At 36.4% G+C, this 12958-nt stretch overlaps 1 protein-coding gene across 1 annotated transcript in view; it reads left to right on the top strand.

Annotated features, from left to right (window-relative positions):
* NBAS (NBAS subunit of NRZ tethering complex) overlaps window positions 1–12958 on the top strand; it is a 189434-nt gene that overhangs the window by 3324 nt on the left and 173152 nt on the right. Inside the window, exons 2-9 of the mRNA XM_049818661.1 lie at window positions 1670–1724; window positions 2356–2392; window positions 4143–4220; window positions 5273–5320; window positions 6449–6492; window positions 6901–7034; window positions 7709–7842; window positions 7961–8059. Coding sequence (XP_049674618.1) covers window positions 1670–1724; window positions 2356–2392; window positions 4143–4220; window positions 5273–5320; window positions 6449–6492; window positions 6901–7034; window positions 7709–7842; window positions 7961–8059 — 629 coding nt within the window. The remainder of the gene's footprint in view (window positions 1–1669; window positions 1725–2355; window positions 2393–4142; window positions 4221–5272; window positions 5321–6448; window positions 6493–6900; window positions 7035–7708; window positions 7843–7960; window positions 8060–12958) is intronic.

Genomic DNA, 12958 nt, shown 5'->3' with positions numbered 1-12958 from the left:
TCCAAAACAAAGTGGGTGTCCTGTCAGCAAGGAGGTTACTTAGGTTTTATTTCTGGAATTCTCTAGCGAAGGAGAACTTGAAGTTGTTTTCCCAAATGGGAATGAATTAAAAAAGAAGTATAGCAGATCTGGTAGCCATTGGTGTTGCTGAGGTGATAGGAATATATTACAAAAAGTAAGATTCAGGTCTTCAGAGTATAATAGCATATCAGCTTTGCGAAGGGTTTTAAGATGCGCGAAGTAGGAACCTGTAGTTTGGGCTCAGGAGTGGACACTAAGAATACTCAAAAAAATTCTGAAGAGGTATAAGCAATTTTTAGAAATGTTTTTATTGGGAACTTTTCTTAATCCAAAAAATTTAACAAGCTCTGCTTTTAACCTTCCTAGGAAATTGCAGCTCTCCCTGAGGTTCTATTATAGCTGTAAGAAATAATTTATGCTCTCACATATTTTACTGTAATGCCTTGTTATTTCTTGGTTGATCCACCTGAATTTGGAATATTATCTATTAGTACAGCTGTGCTAGCTTCTTACATGGTGCGAGAAGACAGCCTGATTATTTGAAAGACTATTTCTGGACTGCAAAATTTGCATAGAAAACTGCTAATCTTTACTTCAATAACTTAAATTTGGGAGCCCAAATAATTTTTCTTAAACATTGACTTACTCCGGAATTTTGATAAATCTGTGTGTCTTTCAGTGTTTGCTGCTCTATAACTTGCAGCGAGAGATCTAAATATTTCAATTAACAAGTAATGATCTGCTTTATGTATTCTATACTGAAGGGAAGAGGAAATTAATTCATTACCTACTCCAGTGCTCAGTTTGTGGTGCTCTAATATTTTCGCTAGAAAGTATAAGCATGACTGCTTATTTTGAAGATTGTGTGTGATGCCTTGCTTATTGATTATCTTTCTTGTCTTCTCAGCTTAATCCCTTTTTCTTACTTGCTTATTGGCAAATAATTTTACCTCTTCTTATAGCTAAGAATATGCATCCTATGTTGTTCTGTATTTTCTTTTTCTGTGTTTGGAGAGTGCTTTCATTTATATAGTGAGTGCAGTTGTTCCCCTCTGCCTTAGGTAGAGCAGGGCTGCTGGAAAGGCTATGTGAGACTGTATGAAGCAGAGGTGGTGATCTGAGTGGCTGTGTTACCTAGTACAAATTGACACAAAAAGAGTTTTTCTTAATAAGTTCTTTGTTTTTCTTAATATTTCTGAAACTTTCATGAGCAGTCTTTATGTAGTTTAGCAGTTATATATTAGCGTAATATGTTGAACAACAATTGCTTTGACTCCCCCTGGGCGTTACAGATCAATCTGGCATTCATTTGGCATAGAAAGAATGATTTATAATACCTTACAGGAGTACATAATCAGAAGTCAATGTCTTCTGTTACTACCCAAAGATCAAGGTAAAGCTGAATCAATAGACAATCTGTAGTACGTTTTGTTTATTACATCTTGGCACTTAAAATATTTGGCTTTATAGCCTATTTTAGCTTATGCACTTAAATTACTCGCTGTATGAAGTTGCGAGTAATAGAAAATACATAAGGAACTTGTGGGCTAGCAGGCAACTTAAATTTAATCAGTGAACATATGTATGAATGTTGTATTTAAGTTAAAATGTATAACATAGTGTTTGACCATTATTGTTGTATTTGCAGCCAAGAGGCAACAGAAAACATGGTGCATCATTTATCATCACTAGAGCAATTACAGGTAAATATGACTTATTCTTATGTTTGTGACTCATAAGAATGATGTGTGGATTGCTTGTAAAAATTACAATTTCTGCACTTTAGGGCGGCTAGTATAATGGAAATAGAGTGCAGGCTGTGTTTTCAGGAAGATGTTTTCTGATTAACAATATCGCTATGTAATTTTTGTGTCATTTTTGTGACCTTTCTTGTCTCTATTAGCTTATTGGGACAAACTAATAAACCATACATCTAAGAAGTTTAGAAGCTCTGAGTTTTGGAAAATGTTGTTGAGGTTTTTTTCTCTACCCGTTTTTGCATCGCACTGTTTGCTACTTAGACGATTCTATAAGGAAGGTTCACATTCTGATTATATTACGTTGCCATTCAACACTGGCTTTATACAGTAAACTGGATTGCATTTTCAGCCAGTAGGAATTTCTCTTAGAATTTCCAGAAATGTGTAGTGATTTTTTTTTTTTTTTTTTTTTTTTTTTTAAATCTGCCATTTGTATTTAATATAAAAATTCAGTGGCCAAGGATAGAGGATTTTTCCCTTAATACCTTTTGTGAGAATTTCTGAGATTCTGTGTGCAGTAAGCTGGAGTGTGGAAATTGCTAGAGGTGTAATTTTTGCCTCTTTTCCATTGTAGGTCCTGCATTATTTTTTCTTCGGTACATCTGGTACAGGTAGGTTTGATGAAATGATGCTTAATCTTTTTATTTGATAATATTTTTATAGCTTTTTGATTTGAGAGAATGTTATTTTTAATGAGAGTAGAATTGAACACTTGTTTAGAATATTGTCCAAGCAATGCTTAGAATATTCTCTTTTCATAAGTTTAAGTTGTAACCACCTGAGTTGCAGCTGAAGCCTATCTAGAAAAGAACTGGTGTATACTAGTTTGACTTTTTGCTTTTATCAGAAGCCTAAATAAACTTGTAGTTGGAACATCATCTTTCTCAAAACACATATTTGTCCTCCCCACTCCCAACTGAGATATTGCAAGTGAAGCTGTTTGGTTTTTTTTTCATTTGTTTGGTTTTTTTTTCTTCTTAAGCCTCAATGACAGGTATGATGGCATGGCAGGACTTGCTTCCTTTGGAGTAATAATTTGGATTTTTTTTTTTCTTGACAATTGAAACTGTCACACAAAAAGCTTGATAACTAGTTGAGCAACACTCATGCCACTTATAAATTTAGCTTCTGCTTCAAAAGGCACTTAAGTGATTGCATAAACATACACTGTTCCCAGAGAATTTCAGCTCTGTGGTTATACTACTCTGTTGATGTACTTGGCAGGTTTGAAGTTATCAGTTCTCCCTTTTCAGGAGTATTCTGTTGGTTTTGAGATATACAGAAACAAATGTTAATGTGGCTCCATGTGAAACAGTACTGTACTTGAATTCAGCAGGCAATGCTGTTTTCCCTATTGCTGGTGTTATACTTCATTTTGCACCCCTTCCCCCCTTTTTGGGGGGTGGGGGTTGGTGGTGTTTATGCTCTCCATACCATCGTAAAAGTCTAGTTGTAAGGATTCAGTTGCAGACAGAATTAACTTAATTTCTTCCTATCCCCTCCGTAATGAGATTTAAAGTCTGATTTCTAACTTTTATAATTTATTCTAGTTGCTGTTTTTATGTATTTAATAAAAGCATTTGGGAGGCCTCTAGTTTAAAGCCCTACTAGAAGCAGGGAGAACATTGAATTCAGTCTAGGTTCTTTAGGGCTCTGTCCAGCTAGGTCTTGAAAAGCTTAAAGGATGGAGAGCCCAAAGACTCTCTCGGCAGCCTGTTCCAGTGCCTGACTGTCTTCATGGTGAAGAATTCTCTTCCTTATGTCAGCTTGGAACCTCCTCTGTTTTAGAATCATAGAATCATTTAGGTTGGAAAGGACCTTTAAGATCAATGAGTCCAAACATTAACCTAACACTGCCAAGTCCACCAAAGGATTGATCATGGCTTCTTGTGCTTTTGCCATGCGCCTCAGTGGCTCCCATCTTCATGGTAACCTGCTAGGTATCAGAGCACTGCTGTTTGGTCCCCTGAAACCTTCCCTTCTCTAGGCTAAACAAGTACAATTCCCTCAGCATCTCCTTGTTGGGCAAGTGTTCCAGTCCCCTGACCATCTTGGTGGCCCTCCAGTTTATTGGTGGTGTTCTTGTAATGAGGGGGCCCAAAACTGGCAGCTACTAGAGTATAAAGAGCGATGAGTAAAAATAATCAGTTCCCTTAATATGTGGTTTTATTCTGTTAATACAAACAAGGATGTTGTTAGCCTTTGTTGTTGGCAGGGTGCAGTGTTGATTCGTGTTCGGTTCCTAAAAACTCCCAGGTGGTTGCTGGTTGCCTTAAAGCTAGGTCGCCTGGCATGTGTATCTCAGGTACTGCTTTTGTTAGGTATATGTTCTGATTTAGCCTAATGTTTTTGTTGTTTCAGCCCTGCAAAGTTTTCTCTGCCCACTGGACTGGTTCGTCTAGTTAATAAGCAGATAAACTGGCACCTAGTACTTGCAAGGTAACCAGCTTACACGTTTTCCATTTTTGGCAGTAGCAAATGTATTAATGCTTCCTCTCCTCCCCTTGCCATCCCCATTGGTAACAATGCTGAGTTAATATTGTGCTAAAGTCATATTATTCTTTTTGGTCAAGAGAAATACTGGAGGCTTTCACAGGTAGCCTTGGGAAAGGAAGGTCATTCTGCTACCTAGGGGCTTCCGCATCTCTTCCCTTCATTTAATGAATCTCTCACTCAGGTCTGCATGTCCTTCTAGCTTTTGAGGCAAAGTGGCTTGCAGTGCAATTGTTCTCAAACTCAAGTCCTGAATTTGATCAGTTAAAGACCTATAACTTGGCAGAATATGTACTATAAACTGCGTATTTTAAAAATTGTGGGAGGTGAATGCATACCCTAGTCTGCTGTTGTATGTATAGAGGAGAAGTGAGAGTTCCAAGGCTAGAACAAACTGTTCTGCAGTAATTTTAGCAGCATCAGTGAGATCACTGGCTTTTAAAAATAAGCATAAATATGTACAGAAAAATGATTCAATGACATGGTCGTAGCATGGAATGTTTTAGTTTATTACGTTTTATTGCTGAATATGATCAGTGGTTCAGCAAGAGCTCTACTGCTGCGAGAGATGGTGATTCTTTGAGGAAAGTGATGATTGCTTTTGATGCACAACATGCCAGTTGCAATGGTGTATGTTAGATACAAAAACAGAAGACCTGCTCCTACAGAGACAAAGTAACTTACTTTAGATTCTGCTGTTACAAAATTATCCATAAGCAACATCTGATTGTGATCTGTCCTGCAGCAAGACTTTAGACATTGTTTCTGTTTTCTTAGTGCTACTAGAAAAGAGTGACAGATACATTTCAGTGACATGAAGGGAATCTTATTATAGCATTGGGGTTTTTTGATATAAAAATGGATATTTCCCAATTTATTTTGATTATGAAAGAAGGAATTTATATCTAACCTTTCAGAAAATCACCTAGAGCTCTGATTCACGTTCTGTAAGGGCTGGACTTTAAATGAACTTTCACACCTGTATTTTTCTCTTTCAGCAATGGTAAATTGTTGGCAGTTGTTCAAGACCAATGTGTAGAAATCAGGTAACTTAGTTTTATCTATTGCTTCATGACCACAGTTGTGGAGTTCTGAGACAGTGTTTCTAGTCATTTACTAACCATATATTTAAAGATTTTTCTGGTTTTTTTTGGAATGTTATATATTGTGAAAATAATCTATGGAATAATCTTAAAATGTATTATCACTTAAAAAGCAGAAGCCATCTATTTCTTCTTAGTTCTTGGCCAGTCCCCATTCAAAGAAACAGACACCCCCCCCCCCCCCCCCGCAACCTCCCAATTATAAATATTATAGATAAATTTCTGTAAGTATCTATCTGTATCTCTCTTTTTTCAAGATGTGAAAGAAAAACAATCAAGATGCTTCAAAATACTAAACCCAAATCATGGTCATTCTAACCTTTACCTTTCTGTTCCCCCTAGAAATGCTCTCCTAATAAATGGGACAAGGAGCTAGTATTCTGCTTCTCTGTAGAGTAGCTGGCATGTATAATATTTCGCCTTATTTTACAAGTAATGTGGATGGCCGTAAAGACTGATACTTTCCCTTTTTCTTCCGCTCTCTAACAACGAGCTCTCCTTTGCCAGTTCAAGAACACATTTAGCTGTAGAACGGCTCTTGATGGAGTGTGTTTACTTGCATCACAAAAATCCATTTGCTAGAAGGTCAGACCTTCTATTTATATGTAAAAGAAGCAAGTGTATGAAAATTGTTCAGTCGGAAGTGGTGTGAACACCATAAATGTCAGCTTATGGACTATAAAATAAATCTTGTGTTTCAACTGTATTAATGTAAGTATATTCTTGCGTTGTTTCTAAAATTGTAACCTAGAGAATACTGACTAGGTGTTTTTTTTTCTAAAGTTACATGCTGAAGTTCTGGAGTGCTGATATCCTATTTTGAACAGCATTACTACTAAATGAGGGATATTAGTATTTATCCATTGGGAGGAGGGTTTCTAAAATGCTGTTGTTAGTTACTGCAGCTGCCTGAGGGTGAAGGCTACTATCTGCCTTTTTGAACAAGTAGTTAAATACATGCAGGCCTTTGAATTGTGCACTTAGAGTATTTTTGTAGCATTCTATTTATTCTGGAAAATTGAATGGCATTTTTTTTCCAATTTAAATCCTTATGAGTCTTTTTTTGTGCAGGTCTGCAAAAGATGACTTTGGATCCATAGTTGGAAAATGTCAAGGTATACAATATGGCAACCTCTACATCATTACTTAGTGTCATCATTGTTTATTATTCATGCATTGCTAAGTGGTGGTGTTGGTATACTTTAAAGATAATGTTGTAACTTCTTAAAAGCATTGGGAAGAATCAATAATTTTGCTTTGTGAATAGCTCTATTACCCTCCCTTCCCCTCTTCTTTTCATGATGATTAACATAGAAAACCTGAATCTGAAATGAAGTGAGTTTGGGAGCAGGTGTTGGAGGTGGTGTGTGGGTTTTTTGGGGTTTTTTTGTTTGTTTGTTTGTTTTTCTTCTCTGAGATAAGCCTGTAATCATGGTAGGTACCCTGCATTTTTTGACTCTTTGTTCTGTTTAAGGAATTATATATCTATTCCACTTTTTAATAACTTACTTCCTTTTTCATAGTGCCAAAGGATCCTAACCCTCAGTGGAGGCGAGTGGCATGGAGTCGTGATTGTACGTTACTTGCTTATGCTGAAAGCACAGGAACAGTGAGAGTATTTGACCTAATGGGTAGTGAGCTTTTGGTCATTTCACCGGTAAGTGCTCTTTTAGATTAAATATGAATGTAGTAGAACTTCTTGTAAGAATAAAGGGTAATTTCTGCTCTTTGGACTTATTTTAATCATGGCTTACTTCGGTGTAAAGGCTTGCAGTATGAATACCATGCACAAATGTACCATGAAGTGTTTATCATATGATGGGTATATTAAACTTCAGTCACGTGTAGTGCTTGCAAAGCATATCCTTTGTGCTGTTGTATCTAGTCAGAATCTTCATCTTTCTTTTCTTTTACTTAGAATTGTGGTAGATCTGCAGGCACATCAGATTGTGAAAAGTATAGAATCACCTAATTAGTAGGTGTGGAAATAATTACAATTTGTAGTAGCAGATTACAAATCTGCAGTTTATATGCAGAGTCACTTATAAATCAAGAATTGTTGCTGATAGAGCAATATTTGGGAAGGTGGCTCAAGTGTATTTCCTTAATATATTGCCTTTGCAGACTTTATAGTAATAAGATTTTTTCAAAATCAAGATGAAAGGAAGTGTATTTTGTTATGGATACAAACTATGAAACTTTATTTTTTAATACATTTTTATACAATATAGTAAATTTAACTTCCTAGTTTTTTCAGTAACATAGACTCTCTCTCTCCCCCTCCCCCCCCCCGGTTTCTCTCTCAATGTCTGCCTGCATTTATGGGTAAAGACAGCAAGTTTTCCAGGAGATCTGAGTTATGCTATTGCTGGATTGATCTTTCTAGAATACAAAGCAAGTGCCCAATGGTCAGCCGAACTGCTTGTTGTTAATTATCGTGGAGAACTAAGAAGTTATCTTGTAAGGTAAGCATAAATTTTGACTTGCTTTGAGAAGGCACAGTGAACTTCAAAGGAATTCTTTCTACTCTTTTAAAGAAACTAAATCTGAAATAATGTATGTATTTTTTTTCCTCATACTTAGCGTTGGAACAAATCAAAGCTTTCAAGAAAGTCATAGTTTCAGCTTTAGCAGCCATTATGTCCATGGAATAACTACTGTCATTTATCATCCTGGTCACAAGTAAGTGTTCTGGTTGCTACCTGCCAATAATATGGAATTTATGAACAAAATAAACATGTTGGATAAAGAGAGAGGAAAAAAAAATCTGGTTTAATATTGGTATTTAGTGACTAAGTAATAACAAGTCATGTATCATTTTACCTATGAAAGAAACTCTAGTTGGTCATCTCACTTTACTGATGGAACAAGGAAAATCAGATTATGTCCTTTACTATCTTGCATAAGCAGCATCTTTTAGAACGTCAGGAGTAGCTTCAAAAGGTGTATCTGAATTTGATGGGGGTAAAGGCTGATGTATAAGTTTGGTTGTTTTTTTTTCTCTCTGGATTTGATTTCTGAACTTGTTGGCCAGCCCATTTTCCCTAGTGTTCTGACTGGAACTGCCAGGCTTTCGTATGTGGAGTTGTCTTGTGATGTGTTTTCTCTATTAGTAATGTGTTGGGTACAGATACAAGGCTTGAAAGATGGACTAATTGACTGCCTGCTCTTGAACCAGATGTATTTGGAATAAGTCCTGGTTAGCCAATTACTTTGTTACAAATGTGTCTACTTTTTTAATATCTGCTGATTTTATAGCAAGATAAACTCAGCAACTTACTTTTCTATTTCTCTTCAGTTGTAGGAACTAAACTTCCTTATAGAAACTCTTCTTCTATTAGATTGGCTAGGATTGAATTTGTCAGTGCAATATGTTATATCACTGTATTGTTTCAAATGGCAATTAGGCTTGGCTGTAGAATACCAGAAGAAACTCACTGTTTAAAAACTTATTCTTCAATATTAAGCAAGCTGTCCTAGCTATTTTAGGAAAAAAAATGGTTATTAATGAGAAGTAATTTTCTTCTAGCTTATTACTTTGAGAGATTAATTTTGAGTATGGTTTCTTCTTTTTACGTAGTTCATACCTAGTAATTCCACATAATTAATACTTGGTATACTAAATCTAGAGTTTTAAGGTAATAGGTGTGGATTATGGAGGTTTGGTAGCACTATCTGACCAGACAACAGAACCTACTCATTCTTTCCTTTGATCAGACCAGTGTTAATGATTCTTGACACTTGTTTCCAAAGTTATCTTTTCTGCTCCTAATATTAAGAAGTAGATTTATTATAATGATGAGTATTGCAAAGAATATTGGTTAATATTCAAAGTATGGTCAGATAATTATTCTGACAATTATAATAGATGGATGTACTTGCTTTTTATATTTGGTGTGTTTCTGAGTAAATGATGTCAGAACTGTTAAACTCTTATAATGGATGAACCCGTTAACAAGACAATACGTTGAAAATCAGCTGGTGTAGTTGTCAGCCAACTAGTATGGACATTGCTTTGTGTCTGCTAATGGCAACTTCTTGCCATAGAGGTTTAAAAGAGGAGAGGGGGAAAAAAAAAAGGAAAAATTTGAAGTTTTGTTTTGATTCTTTCCTGCCAACTCCAAGAGAAGTAATAGCTTTGTTTTTCCTACTATTTTTATAAGATCTTAGATTAACCTGTTTTTTAAAACTTCATATTAGTGTGAAGTAAAAGAGCAGGAGGCAATTCTGGTTTTGTGCTTAGAACAGTTTATTCAGAATATTAGTAATTAAAGTTACCTTTTTATGGAAGCTTATGGTGACTATTTTTTGGTATTTTGTTTTCTATATTCCATATTTTCTAGGGGGAGAAATGCCCTTTCCTTACACAAAAAGATGTGGTTATATCTGCTGCTGAAGTAATAAGTTTGTTTAATGTGTGTGGCATACACATTCAGAAATTGCTTGTTTTTACCAGGAAATATTATGACTCATTTCATGAAAATAAAAATAGTCAGGTGGAGTCCCCTGTGATCATACTATCTCCTGCTATGTGCAGCCAGTTGACTTAGTAAAGTTGAAAAATTGACACTTGAAAGAATGCACAATTGGATGGAATGGATGCAAAGCAGAAAGAACTGATGTTTTGCCCTTCATGTACACAAGTCTTTTCTGTTTTGAATTTACTCTGTGCTAGAAAACTTCTAAATTTGACATTAGGGAACTCTTAAATTCATGAGCAGAGTCTTTTCCTGAAATAGTCTTTTTATTCAGAGAAACCCCAGAAGGAGTTGAAGGGAGGCAGTTTTCTTAAATTGTGTATTAAAGACAATTGTAGATAACATATGAACATTTCAAAGTTTTCATTTTCAATAATGTGAACTTTGATCACATAAGTTCAACTTTGTCACTTTGTGCTTTCTTGCATTTCACTTTGTTTCAGATGAAGTTATACTGGTCTATCTTCAACTGCTTGTAAGCCTTGACTTACTGCACTATATTACTACATATTTGCTCATTACCTATTACAGTGCAATGAAATCGCACTGAAGAACTTAATATGCTTAATTTTTTCAACTAGATGTATGATAATTGCAAAGAGGGAATGTATCTGAATCTGTAGGAAAACTTGAAAAAATAGCTTTGGGAAAAAGTCTAATAATGAGTTTCACTGCTGTTGAAAAGTGTTATATACCTTAATTTAGATGCCTAATGTTGGTATTCTCATGTGATCCAGCCTTCATTTATGATGGAATTTATGGTGCACTTTAGTTGACAAAACGTAAATGTCTGCTCCAGTGTGAGCTCTATGTAGGCTCTAATGGAAGGTTCAACACCTGCTTATTTTGAGTATCTTAATCTGGAGCAGAATGCCTTACTTCAGGGTTACCTGCAATTGCTACAGAAAATGTTTGATATTGGAGCCTAAAATTTGTGATGACTACAGTCGAGATAAAGGATTTTAAATTCAGCTGGAATTTGCTTGTTGTACCAAAATTGATGAGTCGGGAATTGCACAGAAGTCTCAAGTTTTTCTTGGATGCCTCAGTTGAACTTGCTGTTCTTGAGACCATTATTATACTAGTTATCTTCAGCCCAACTTTGTAGAAACCTTTGAAATAGGGTACAGTTGAGGTACTGCACGGGCAGACATTTTTTGAGACTGGAGTAACCTCTAGGAATCATCTAATCCGTTCCCCTTCACAGCAGGGTGAACTAGAGCAGGTTGCTTGGAGCCATGTCCCTGCAGTCCAAGACCTGCACATCTGTATCCTCCCCGAGGAGCGTGGTCTTTGTGAAGGCCTCTGACATGCTGGCATAGCTGCTCCAGTGGGTGCTGGGGGACTGAGCCTGGCAGCACATCACCACAGTTTCTGAGAACGTGTACAGAGACAGTTTCAGGCCATCATTTTCTGCCAACTGCTGCACAAAGTGCTGCACCTGTTGGCTGTGCTCTAGGCCTGGCACTCACATAGGTCTTTTTCTAGGACTTGTTGAAAGGGTTTCTGACCCTTCCTAATCAGAACTCAGCTGGAACAAAAGCTCAAAGCACCCTTTGATCAGGAACAACTGGCAGACCTTGTTAAAAGCTTCTAAGAGCTTGCTAGCTTGCTTGCTCTTCCTAGCAATGGCAGGCATTGTGAAGTTCCTCAAAGAGTTTCCAGGAGCCCTCCGATGATCCCAGAAGTACTTAGAAGATTAAGAGGGTCTAGAAACAGAGCCCAGAAACAAACTGCTGCATGTAGAAAACATACGTAAGAATAAAAATTATTTAAGATTTTGAGCACTAAAGGATGTTGCATTGATCTTGATGTCTATAACAGCGTGATACACAAAACTTTCCCTTCTAGGGAGTTACTGTTAAGTGTCATATATTAAGTTAATGTTTCTTTGTGATCCATCCAGAGTGGCATAAAACTAGAGCTGGTATGGTGTGATTTCAGAACCCAAGTATTTGGCCAGGCAAAGTAGTTTTTCACATTACTGGGACAAAAAAAGTTGTTGGCATGGTATCATCTTCTTCAGACTGAGACTAAATTAAAAAAAAAACCAGGAAAAAACCCTGTCCTGTTGCTGCTTCAAGACTACCTGTCAACTTGTTATTTTGGAGTCATCTCCTGTCTAGTTCTGAAAAAATAATTGGTAAACAAGGCCAGATCTTTGCTGAGGCTCTCAGGAGTACCTTTCATTTTCTTTTGATGCCATTTGTGTAATTCATCTTAATAGTTTCTGTCCCTGCTGTTGCATTTTGCTCTCTGAAAAGCTTTTTAAAATTTTAAGTACGTGCTGCCATGATGAATTTCTCTGCAGTCCTGGGAAAAGGCTTTTTGTCTTGAGGTTGTGTGTTTTCTGTGTGTCTAAACTGATATGACATCTTCATTCCAGCTGTCATTGAGTTTCATTTACCCTAAAAAATGCTTCTGAATTATAAATATGTTGCACTGTATGTCACAGTTTTTTCCAAAATTTCTTTGAAAAGATGTATCTTGATGGAGTTTTTGAGAGCTTGTTCAGGCAGTTTTGGAGCTACTGCTGTCACTATTATTGACAATTCTTCTCTTGGTCTTTGTGCTACTATTTGTCTCTTAGTCACCTCTGGCACAGTGTGGTCAATTGTAATTGAGTTCTAGTCATTGCTGCTGTTGCAACATGCCACTGAATTAAAAATTTCAATGGAAGCTGGAGCTTGTGGAAGAATTTAGGTGCCTATGGATGCACAAGACTATAGATAAATTAATTTTCCAGAAGATTATGCCTGCTGTCTCTTGGCTATTAGGAATTGAGAGCTGTGTTTTAGCAGTTTTGTGAAGTTCTTGTTTACTGATTTTTAATTTTATTTTTTTTAAAGCTTTCCTCGTGGTCAGGCTGTGAAAGAGACACATGTGAAACTTGCTTTCTGTTCTAAAAACAAGTTAGGAAATCCATCACTTGCGTGTAATGATTGACCTTGCCAACATCTTTCAGAGGTTTAAGATGTGATTTCCTGTTCACTGATAGTAGACTGTGTGCTCAGATGTGAGTACCCCCACATGTTTATTCTTTGGTAGCTAAAATGGACATAAACTGCATCATGTACAACAGGGTAGATAGGTTTTAGAGCAA

Source organism: Accipiter gentilis, chromosome 16, assembly GCF_929443795.1.
Source record: "Accipiter gentilis chromosome 16, bAccGen1.1, whole genome shotgun sequence".
In the NCBI taxonomy this organism is placed as follows: Eukaryota; Metazoa; Chordata; class Aves; order Accipitriformes; family Accipitridae; genus Astur; species Astur gentilis.
The sequence above is the reverse complement of the archived record's forward strand: the minus strand, read 5'-3'. Positions and strand labels throughout refer to the sequence as shown.